Source organism: Gigantopelta aegis, chromosome 9 (assembly GCF_016097555.1).
Source record: "Gigantopelta aegis isolate Gae_Host chromosome 9, Gae_host_genome, whole genome shotgun sequence".
Lineage (NCBI taxonomy): Eukaryota > Metazoa > Mollusca > Gastropoda > Neomphalida > Peltospiridae > Gigantopelta > Gigantopelta aegis.
In genome coordinates this window covers 58,009,282-58,021,895 of record NC_054707.1, presented here as the reverse complement: position 1 = coordinate 58,021,895, position 12,614 = coordinate 58,009,282, and the positions used below count along the sequence as shown (strand labels likewise).

Here is a 12,614-nt window from a genome sequence, read left to right as displayed (position 1 = left end):
TGGAACCATGAAGAGGATGCAAAACTAGCATTTGCAGTTATTGTTCATATCTTGGAGAAGATTCAAAGAGAAATTTACTCAACATTTTTATCTAGCCTGGTTTTATGGTGTCTGATGTAATTAAGGACCACACATTAATTAATCATCGGCTATTGATTGTCAAACATTTGGTAATTCTGACTCGTAGTCATCAGAGGAAACCTGCTACATTTTTCCTAATTGTCCACTTGTGGTGCATTAGTTGGAACGAGAAAAACCCAATCAGCTGAATGGACCGACCGAGGTGGTTCGATCTTGCGATGCAAACACCTCAAGCGAGAAAACGAACCTGTCACTTCATGGGCTATTATTTTTTTTATCAACAGCAAGGGTTCTTTTATATGACAGGATAGTACATACCAGTGTTAAGACATGAAATAAGTTGATACAAAAAAAATTTTTTTATTTGGTTGTGATCCTAAGTTTGACGACAGTTACTTTTTGCACCCTTGCTTTGGCTTCGTACACAATAAATATAGCATATCTTACTGTAATTTCACTTGAAATCCATATTTCATAAAAGGCACAATTTTTTAATCACAAGATTTTCTTCAAGCACATTCAGGTGCATTAGTAATGAAATAAATAAAAGTACCTTTTGTCAAATATATTGTATCAAAATATTACCGTTGGATATGTTTTATTTATTGTGTACAAAGCCACAACAAGGGTCCAAAAAGTGACCATCGTCGATCATAGATATGACTTTAGGTGGCAAACCTTTTTACAGCACGCCGGGTCCATTTTTTTTTTTTTAGAAAAAAAAGGTTTTTTCCCCCTGGGTAATTAATTCTGTACCCAGTGAACATTTATTAAATCGATGGAGAAAAATTTCCCAGCAGCCACCTATTGACGACATCCCTGCATTCCACACCTTTGAGGAGCACTCATTGGAATGAGAAACAGCCTACTAAAACCACCAGCAGGAACTGATACTAGATGAATGTGATCCTTTACCATTGGGCTATGAAGAGATGTGGCGTCATGACTGGCTTTGATGGCGTCATGGTTAAACCATTGGGCATAAGGCTGGTAGGTACTGGGTTTGCAGCCTAGTACCAGCTCCCACCCAGAGCGAGTTTTAACGACTCAATGAATAGGTGTAAGGCCACTAAACCCTCTTCTCTCCCACTAACAATTAACAACCCACTGTCCTGGACAAACAGCCCAGATAACTGAGGCGTGTACCCAGGACAGCGTGCTTGAAACTTAATTGAAAATAAGTATCATGATTACATTCAGAAATGAACTGAAGTATTTTTTTTAAAAGCTGGATCAATAGAGTAAAGCTAAAATAATTAAGACTTTTCTAAGCAGACAAAAAATACAAAGAATTAACAAAGGGTTAAACATTTTTTTAAAAGGACTTTTATGTTCTAAATTGTTCATTTATCACTTTCATTTGGTAAGACCTATGTCCATGGAAAACTGATCTTCCTTTCTTTTCTTTTTTTAATGGTCTAATCATTTGTATTTCACCCCAAAATACCAGTGTGGGACATGGCAAATAATTCATCTACCCAAAATAATAGCAATTTCTAAGTCATTTAGTCAGATTGTCTTGATCACTTTGCCATATCTATTATTATATGTGAACTTGTTATACATGAACCACAATGTGGATGCTATGTATTTCATCATCATCACCATCATCATCATCATTTTAAGGTTAGCCTTTTCTCTTGTGTCTTTGCTGCTGCTTTCTTCTTCATCATCTGTAGTCTTTTCTCAGCATTAACAACTGTTGCAGTACCACCAGTTGCAGGGGGTTTACCAGCAGAGTTCAACACACTACCAAAGGATAACTTTGATGATCCAGAAGACCCTGATCCTTTACTAGAACTGGATGAGCCAGCTGTAGAAAACTTGCCTCCGCTGGATGAAGCAGACCCTCCAGACGATGACTTGCTGCTTGTGAAGGCTGAAGACGGAGACGAGGAAATCTTGCTGCTACTACTTAGAGGCTTCAATCCACCTCTTGCCAGAGCTGAGCCAAATGCAGATCGGTCTTCATTCTTGGAAACAGCCAGCTTAGACAGGTCGGATTTCAGTGCAGAGAAAGCTTTCAGCGGTTCCGGTTTCGACAACCCTGCTTTAGATGATTCTTTTAAAGAATCCGCTGTTTTTCCAGACTCCTGCTTGGAGCCAAATGTTTTTGAAGAGTCACTGGGCTTTGAGGAATCAGTTTTGGAATGGCCTGCTCTAGAGGGATCTCCTGCTTTCCCAGAGAGATTTGCTGCAAGACTGGCGAGACCGCTGAGAGGCTTCGAACTCGATGCCGAAATGATTTCCTTGGAACCACTTGTCTGAAGAGAAATGAAGATACAAGAGTTCAACTGATTATAATGAATTTGAATTTTTTATTTTATTTCAGCCCTTGTAATTCAGAAATTGCCTTAACAACAACAAAAAATGCTAAGACAAAACGTATTTTGCTTCAGCTAAATTAACTTTGCCTCAGCATTTTTATTTAGTGGTTTTTCAATTTAAATTTAACTAGTATTAAAATCAGAAAGAGTCACTGAAACTTTCACTGATGCTGCATTAGCAAAATCTCAAACGTACCTTATGATCAAGTCTCTTGAATGGCTGGAGTGTCGATGGCTGTTCGGTTTTCACAGTCACTGGCTTTATGAACGGTACAGTCTCCTTCACTGGTGGTGCAGTAGGTGCACTGGATTTTGGCTTCGGTGTTTTAGTTGCCTAACATCAAATAAAACATTTTATTTTGTGTAATTAATGAAAGAAAGAAAGAATGAATAAATGAAAAATTTATCAACGATATTGAAACTTGGTACACTGCTGCAAATATCAAACAAACGAAGAGAGATGTCAGTGGCAGGTGGATACTACAGCTGTTGACCCAGGTTTTTGAGGTACATATAGAGGAAAGAAAGAAGTGTTTTATTTAACGACGCACTCAACACATTTTATTTACGGTTATATGGCGTCAGACATATGGTTAAGGACCACACAGATTGTTTTAGAGGAAACCCGCTGTCGCCACATAGGCTACTCTTTTATGACAGGCAGCAAGGGATCTTTTATTTGCGCTTCCCACAGGCAGGATAGCACAAACCATGGCCTTTGTTGAACCAGTTATGGATCACTGGTCGGTGCAAGTGGTTTACACCTACCCATTGAGCCTTGCGGAGCACTCACTCAGGGTTTGGAGTCGGTATCTGGATTAAAAATCCCATGCCTCGACTGGGATCCCAACCCAGTACCTACCAGCCTGTAGACCGATGGCCTAACCACTACGCCACCGAGGCCGGTTATATATAGAGGATACTCCCCGAGTGTCTTGTCTTGCTGATAAATTATAATATCACAAGACACATGCGGGGTATTCTTTTTATCATCCATTATCATTCTTTTCATTTGTGACAATTGTCAACAACGTCAGTAATGTGTGTTGAATGCCACTGTATTTGGCAGCGATAACACTTGTTAACTACGGTAGCAGAACGGCAGTGGCATGACGTCACTAATGATAGGTTTAGCGCTGAAACACACAGTGACGTAACAAAATACCATCCATCTATATAGAGGATAATCCCTGAGTGTCTTGTGATTAAAATTTGACCAATCAAGATTATAAGTGATATCTCCTAGGAGAATATCGCAAATTATAATGCCAGCGATATCTCCTACAAAAGCCTTTAATGGATGATAAAAAAAATTTGTTTCACATGAATTAATTTGGAGTTACAAGCACTAAAGTTTTACAAAATTTATATTTTAAGCAAAAATACTTGGGAGTCAAAAATATGTAACGGCCAAAAATATTTGACAATGCCTTTTTTTTTTAACTATTGATAATACACCAACAGAAAATTTCTTTTTATAACTTCATGTTTAATCTGCCTTGGAGACATCTTTAACAGATTTTCAAGAATCCTGTTTTTTCAATATTATGCATGGATAAATCTTAGTTCTTCTATTTCATGTATGTTCAATATGATAAAAAAAACAAAATGAACAAACATGTTTAATTTATTACCATTTTCTTCATGGTCTTGGAGCAGCGATTACAGTACCAGACAAATCGGGGATCATTAACGTCTTGTTCGGTTACTGTAGGTCGGTGACATTCCTGAAACAAAATAAACATTTAAGTGTGATGACCATATATTTCTAAATGTATACTCAAAATTTCATTGGTTATTGTCACTACCAGGCTGATGATGATTTACTAATTATATTTAAGATTAATTACATTGTTTAGAAAGGTCTCAACTTTATAACATAATTATATTACTAGATGCTAATGTATTAGTTATTTGTATTGGAAAGCTCTGTACAGACACAATTTGTAGTTAGATGTATGAATCTCGTGATTCAGTTGTTACAAATGACCAAAGAGTAACAAAAAATAAAAAATATGTTTATACATCAAAATAGACAGTACTAGAAATCAACTATTGTGTAAATAAAACTGGAGGTGGGACGTAGCCCAGTGGTAAAGCGCTCACTTGATGCGCAGTCAGTTTGGGATCGATTCCTGTCAGTGGACCCATCGGGCTCTTTCTTGTACCACGACTGGTATATTAAAGGCTGTGGTATTTGCTATCCTGTCTGTGAGAAGGTGCATATAAAAGATCCCTTTCTACTACTAAAAAAAAAATGTAGCGGGTTTCCTCTCTAAGAGAATAAGATTATGTCAAAATTAGCAAATGTTTGACATCCAATGGCCAATGATTAATAAATCAATGTGCTCTTGTGGTATCATTAAACAAAACAAACTTTTAATTTTTTTGTAATTAAAACTAAAATTAAAGGTATAGTCTATATCAAAATTTTAATTTAAAATTATTTCAATATATGAAATGGTAACCTACAAGTTCACATATTATGTTCCATATTTATAGCAAATAAGTGTAACAAACAAAAATGAATTTAGATTTCTGCAAGTTCTATAGTATGAGACACCAGCAGCGGCATACGAAAATGTTGCAAAACTTTTGTTAAATAGTAGTAAATGCTTGCCAAAATATTATAAAATATTTATAACTGTGATTGAGTCTGAATAAAATGAAATAATACCAACAACAAAATCAATGATTCTGTCCATTTTTCTGAGCACAGAAATTTATCCCCTCTATTACTTATAATTGTGGCTACTTCATTTACCATGGCTTCACCTTGGATTCACTTGTTTGTAATAATCATTGACCTTAGTTCAATATATTTTAGTATTCTTTACCTGATGATAAAGGTTATGACATTCTTGGCATTCTACTAGCTGGTTACCAGAGCTAACATCAAACTGCCTGAAAGATAAAAAAAAACCCCCAACAAGTTGAACACTATATTCTACTGTAAAAATATATAAACAGTTAAAAAAAGCACCACTTGATGTATGATGAAACTGTCCTTATTATAAACAAAGCTTGTTCCTCCTGAAAACCCGCTTGTATTTTATTATGCATTGTTGTTTGATAAAATCTTGATTGCTCACTCCTCTTATGCTACTGAATAGTAAATACCTTGTCTGTTCTGTCACAACACAACACATCCAATTTAAATTTAACATCTAAAATAATATTAACTTTCTGACTACTGCAGGCGAGATATTTCACCTGATGTCACGCAAGTCAACATACCGTACACTATATACAGTGTATTCCCCAATTCATATTTCCTGCCATTTTGCACATGGCACTCACCAGAAATAATAACCATATACAAGAAATATGAGTATTTCACAATATGGCAGCTTTAATTTTTTATTTTTTAATGGAAAATACCTGGAAATTTTGAGTTTAAAAAGTGGTTTTCGGCAAGTATTTCTGCTTGACAACAATGGCGGCATGCTGCAGTCATTGTCAGGCATCAATAGCTGATTGTGACAGCTAATTTGATAATAAATTTGATTGTTTTACAGGGTAAAATATTTCAAAATCTTAGGTAACAAGAAGTCAGTTCACGTGAGTTTTACTTAGGTAACCGATTGTTCAGTTACGTGAATATAGTTCTTGATGATTCAAATGTATTTAAAAACATAAACTGATTTTCACTTTCATTACTGATATATGGTACTTTTAATGTCAGAATGTAATGTTGGCGATTCTCATTATTTAAAAATTGTGTAACCGAACAACGGTTCTCGTAAAATATTGTTCCCTGTTTTATCAACAACAAAAATCATCAAATATTTAAATATGAATCGTAGTTCTTAAATGAACTGGTTTCTGGTCAGAAAAAGTCATTCAGAATAATGAACATAAATATACTTGTATGTAAACGCAACTTTTCCCATTTTTTACCTAATTTTAATCCAGATTAACTGATCTAAAATATCATAAAAATATAAAAACTCATGAAAATAATGCTGACTGTATTCATAAAAAAATTAAGTGAATATATGGGAGTAAAACTTGTACCCACTCAACATGGTTTTTGTCAAAAATTAATCTAGTAGTCTGAAGGTTAATAGTTAATAGTCACTGTCAAACCTATATTCCAGTGAAATAATTACTTGTTTATTATAAATTAAAATGATTTCACATGGGACATAAACTTACTTTTATGGTATTCATTAACACATTTTGACTTGCATAAAAATACTAAAATATTTCCTGTCACAATTGATTCTGAGAGTTTTACAACAACAAAAAATACATTGGTGATGTTTGATTTTCTGCTTTTTAATGAATTTCAAACAGTAATTTTCAGATAAAAAACCATAGCTTTCATTTAAGATAAGTTTAATTTTAACAAGAGTACCGGTGATGTACATGAGGAGTTTGATGGAAAGCCATATTTATATTAATGAATATGTTATGGGTATAATTCAGTTCTAATTATGTCAAATTTTTGAAATGGGATGGATGAACAGTTTGTTTTGGACCAACCACTATCCCAAGTTGTTCCAACATGTGGTTTGATGGTCCTGTATGTATTTGTATGCAAGATATGGTCCAGACAAGGATTTACTGTTATGTGCAGTAGACTGTGAAAAGTAGGTCACAGTGACCTAGTAATAGTATGTGACACACCACCATCCCAAGATGTTCTTACATGTGAGGTTTGATGGTCCTGTATGCATCTGTATACAAGATATGGTCCGGACAAGAAAAAGTTAACAGACGGACGTATGGACAACATCATACCATAATTAAAAATGCTAAGTTGCCACAGATGGAAAAATAATTAAACAAATACCTGCACACTACACATGAAATTCCAAGACCAAATGCAAAATCATCTGCATCCATGCTGGCCTCATCTTCACTTGAATCTTCTGTTTTAACTTCCTTCACCTTCCCATGTTCTCTACTTTTCTCCACATCTTTAGTTTTATCCTTCTCACTTTTATCCGAGATCCCCTTTTCTCGTTCTCGTCTCTCGCTCTTTATTTTATCCTTTTCTTTCACTTCTTTTTCCCTTTTAACTTTCTCACGATCTCTTTCTTTGTCCTTGTCTCTCTCTTTGGAATATTTCAATTCCTTCTCATGGGGCACCGGTGATTCTCGTCGTGGCTTTTTTGCTTCCGGAGGACTTTCATCTGGTTCTTGTTTTATCTAAAACATTGAAGCATTATCATCAAAGTGATCAAAGTTAAGATTGGTTTGTTTCATTCATCTGTTTTAACAGGGATAGCTCTGCCACTCACCAAATTCACCAATTGTGAATTTTGAAGAATTGCTGGCAAATTTAATTTTTATTTGGCAAACAAAAATCTGTGTAATAATTTATATTTTGTTATAAAAAGAGCTTTATAGGTTTAGCATTTTGAGATAATTTGGTGAAATTTTCTGATCACCCAGAGCTAGCCCTGTTTAACGTTATTTGGGTGCTTATATCTAGTTAAGGTTCAAACTCACTGCTCTGGGCATACAGCTCAGTTATCTAGGTTGGAGTCTTACACCTCCCTATTGGGCAGTTAAAACTCACTCCGTTTGTGGGATTTGGATTCGAATCCTATACCTACCAGCCTTAACCAGAAAATTACAGTCTGGTGGTTTATAACACAGTGAAAAGAATACATAACAAAAACTTAAATATGTGCAACAAAACAATAAGATGGTCAATCAAGCATAACCAATTCAAAAACGTTTTTTGTTTGTTTAACAACACCACTAGATCATATTGATTTATTAATCTTCAGTTATTGGATGTCAAACATTTTGTAATGTTTTACATGAAATCTTAGAGGAAACTTGCTACAAGAGATCTTTACATGCACTTTCCCACAGACAAGACAAGACAGCAAATACCATGGCCTTTGATATACCAGTTGTAAGGCACTGGCTGGGATGTCCAAGGAAAAAACACAATCAGAGAATAGGTAGTTCGATTCTATGACAGGTAAGCACTCTACCAATTGAGCTAAATCCTGCCCTAACTGATTTAACATCCTTAGCCATACGCCATAATGAAAATGTGCCTATTCAAATGAATCAGTGTGGACACTAAAAAGGAAGATAAAAAATTAGCAATACCTTATCCAGACTTCGCTTTTCGGCTTCATGCTTCTTTGAGCCGTCCTCTTCAGATTTCAGCCCCGATTTTGTAGAGGTAGATTTTTCACCATCTTGAGGTGTGGTGTTATGCTTTAAAGAATAAAATACATATTAATTGTTTATTTTGTAAACCAACAAACAACATGCTCGCTTAACAACACTCCAGCAAACTGTTACATGTTAATCATCAGCTAGTCTTTTAGGTTTACCTACATATTAATACAAACTGTTCATTCAAGGGTAGGTATATTTCACTATTAAGAGTTAAAAAAAGAGAATTTTTTATTCTATGATTAAATAATTTGATGTTTTCGGCCAACCAATTCCAAAACAAATGCATGTGCTACAAATACATGTAACTATAGCTTTTTGTACTTGAAAATGTTTACTCTTGGTTGTGTGATGAATGTTTTAAAATATGAAATTATACTCTATTGATTTTTACATTTAGGAGTGTGATGGAAAACACAATTGCACACATGCAACCTTATTTCATCTAAGTTATTTGTTCAACATTTTAATGACATAACACAATCGAAGTTGAAATAACTGATCTAAGTTTCAGAATAATTCCACAGACAAATAAATGCTTGAACCTTAAGTCCTTTTCGCTGAGCAATGACATCACTTAGCATGTTATACAGCTGGTTTGCAGAGTCCTTATGATTGGAATGTAGTAAACGTAGTGCTTTAACAAAAACAGGATCCAATTCCAGGGACACCATTTTGAAATCAGTCTACAGATCTGCATATAATCTAAAAATAAAAATACACATTTGCATACATTTTCTTCAGCAATTATGGAATGCAAAAATTAGCATTTTATAACCCATTTAAAATTACATAACGTTTGTCAGACCTGACCCAATTTCCTGTCAAAATTATGTAATTTGGCCAATATTATGAAATTTCCTGTTTGTATTTCTCTTGGTTTGGTAATAAATATCAGATAGAAAATCATCAGTTTAAAGAAAAAAATAACAATGACTGGTTTCATTATATTTTAAAAGATGTATACGAATGAGACAATAGTTTTGAAAATATTGCCAAAATACTGACAAACACCCCCTCCTTTCATAATGCATCTCATGATACCTTTTTCACCACTAGTGCATTACATAATTATTGGATATTAAACAAGCATCCATTTCGTATCATATTTTCAGCTGTCACAAGCTTTAGCGAGTGACAATGAAAAGTATTTCACAAGGGACATAAACATGATTTGAAATGGTAGCGAGTTTAATATCCTATTTATAACCCATAATCGATCTTAATTTATATTACTCAACTTGTTTTGTAGGCATTTCTGTAAGGTTGTAGTGTGCCAATCAATGATGTCATTGTGTGACGTTGAGTGTTGCGTCCCACTTGGCATTCTAGTGGGACGTATCACTTTTATATGTTCCAAGATATTTTTAATCATATGGGTAATAATTACTGAATGGCTCCTATGTAGTTTTCAACATTTCAAAAAGCAGTGCTCATGGAAAGATCTCCATGTGGACGAGACATTGAAATAAGTTAAGAACAGCAGGGCTTCTAGATTATGGTAGACCCACTCCCATGGCTAGTGATATTTAGTGTTGGGCTAGTAAATAACAACAATTGCCATGCCCGAAGGCTCGTGAAAAAAAAGAGAGTCAAATGTTGCAGTTAAGTCTATTTTGTAAATATGAATATCCTGACACCATCCCAAACCCCAATGTTAGTGTTTTAAAGCTCTATCTCCCTCTTTAGGTGACATATCTGATTATTATTATTATTTTGTAAAATTGTATTAACTTAATTTAAATTAAAGTAGGGCTTGTGAATTTTTAATTGTGGCTAGTAAATTTTTTAAATCACTTATCTCATGGCTAGTGGATTAAAAAAAAATTTCTAGAAGCCTGAACAGTCATTCTGGTTACCAAGAGGTTACCACACATCAAGAAAGTCGAGAACAGTAGGCCTACTTCATTCTCCACAAACTATTTTGAACAAAAACACCACCATCTATAGTCCGTCCCATCGCTTTCCAGACGGTTTGTCCACTGGACAATTCGTCCACAGGACAATTCGTCCACTCACCTCGGACAATTCGTCCACTCGATGACTGCATTTTTTTCAAACATATTAATAGTTATTTCTGTGATATTGTAATCGTTTCTTAACATTATTTTGTGGTATACTATAACCAAAAAAGTAAAATAGAGTTAGAATTCAACATTACTATCCAGTTTTTATTAACTGTTTGTATTCATTATCATGCGGATGATTCGTCCACTCGCTCGTACACGATGTGGTAAATAGGTAATGCAAGCCTCCGCGTCGGAAGACTTTATTCCCACCCCCACCCCGTCATGTTCTTCTTAAATGGCGTAAATTCTATCCACTGTACCCTCCCTCGTCACGTTATCCCCATATGCCTAATAACCTCGAAATAAAATTAAAACTTCGATGAATGGTATTTTGTCGTTGTTAACTGCACAAAGCACTGTAGGAGATTATCCATTCAAATATCACTGGAAGAGAAACGTCCAACAGTCAGCCGACTAATGAATGGATAATCTCGCAACAGCACGAATCAATTCTTTGGCAGTAATTTCGTCATTGGTGTAGCGTCTCCAAATGGCAAAGAATTCTCCCTGCCGGGTCCTATGCTTCAGCCGTTGCAGCCGTTGCATCCGTCCATACACCCCTGAACGTGCCGTAACCTCACCGTGGTGCAGGGGTGTAACATTCTCTTTGAGAATGGCCAATACAGCAAAAATTGAAATTTTGAGTAAAAGTCAGTATCTATCTGTGATATTTGTATTTTTGTACAATTCTTTACACTGTTTTTATTTAAATCTTGAATTTTTATATTGATGTTGATCATCACCTTATTTGTTTGCATTACCATAGTTTGACACCCAATAGCCGATGTATTTTTCGTGCTGGGGTGTCGTTAAACATTAATTCATTCCGTCCATACAGGTAGTTAGCGGTGCAGCTTTGAAATAAGGCGTGTTGTTTTAGACGCTACTGGATCCAACTTGGTGAAACAAGCTTAAGCAGTAATGAGCCTGCATTGCTAATTACTTCACGATATCACAATAGAGTACACCTGTACTTAATTGGTAAAGCAAACAGAAACCAAACAAGTTGAAAGGGAAGGGCTAAAGATTATCTTTACTGGGTATATTGTACTAAAAACATCCTACGACATGTAGCGTGAAAGGCGTACATTATAGCAACAAATAATAACCGAATAAATAGAAACACCAAAGAATTATGTCTGCAGAGCATTGTACCAAAACATCTACCAAGCGTAATCTAACGCAATATAATTTATTTTCTCCTTTGTAAATTTATGACACAGCAAAAAAAATACGGGGTAAAATATATCTAATAATTTATTTAGCCCCCACGTACATGTAGTACACATTATTTAGGCCGTGGACGAAATGTACTGGGGAAATAAAAACCCAGTGGACGAATCATCCGGAACTGATTTTGCGTAGTGGACGAATCGTCTCGAGTTCCTCAGTGGGCGAATTTTCAGTGGACGAATCATCCGTGGACAAATTGTCCAGTGGACGAATCGACTGCATCCCGTCCCATCAGACCCATCATCATCATCCTGTTACAAAAATTCATTTTGTACATAATTTCAGTTTGGTTTGACGTAAGAAAAAAATTTAAAAGTGTTTTGGAAATAACAACAAAATACTATTTTTGAATACAATTTAGAAAACAATCGGCTCAGAAATAAATTTCATAGTATTAAAAAAAGGCGTTTCCTGTGGGATGGACTATAAATTATTATCAATTGTATGCTGTTTAAATATAAATTAAACAAATAAGTATCAGTACAAAAAGAACAGTTATATGAATGAATAACAACGTACCACACCATTTATAACATATTATTTTCAGTAAAAATTAACATTGAATATTTACTAAAAGAAACACGTCGTTTTACAGGAACTCTATTATACTTATAAGACTGTTCAACACTTAATAAAGGATCAGTCTAGCATCTCTACACTAAAGTAAATTCCGTTATCAATAATGTTAACACGATGTTTTCAGCAGATTTTTTTTTTTTTTCAAACACGAAGAACAACCTCAAACCATAGAAGA

The 12,614-nt window shown here is 34.9% G+C and overlaps 1 protein-coding gene across 1 annotated transcript; it reads right to left on the bottom strand.

Annotated features, from left to right (window-relative positions):
• Nucleotides 1–1,384: 1,384 nt before the first annotated feature.
• On the bottom strand, nucleotides 1,385–12,480 carry LOC121382001 (integrator complex subunit 12-like). The gene is made up of 8 exons (XM_041511466.1): nucleotides 12,380–12,480; nucleotides 9,104–9,263; nucleotides 8,487–8,597; nucleotides 7,207–7,565; nucleotides 5,246–5,312; nucleotides 4,043–4,135; nucleotides 2,605–2,742; nucleotides 1,385–2,345 (listed from the first exon to the last, which is right to left on the bottom strand). The coding sequence occupies exons 2-8, from the start codon at nucleotides 9,230–9,232 to the stop codon at nucleotides 1,698–1,700; spliced, it is 1,545 nt and encodes a 514-aa protein (XP_041367400.1). The 5' UTR covers nucleotides 9,233–9,263; nucleotides 12,380–12,480; the 3' UTR covers nucleotides 1,385–1,697.
• Nucleotides 12,481–12,614: the final 134 nt, after the last annotated feature.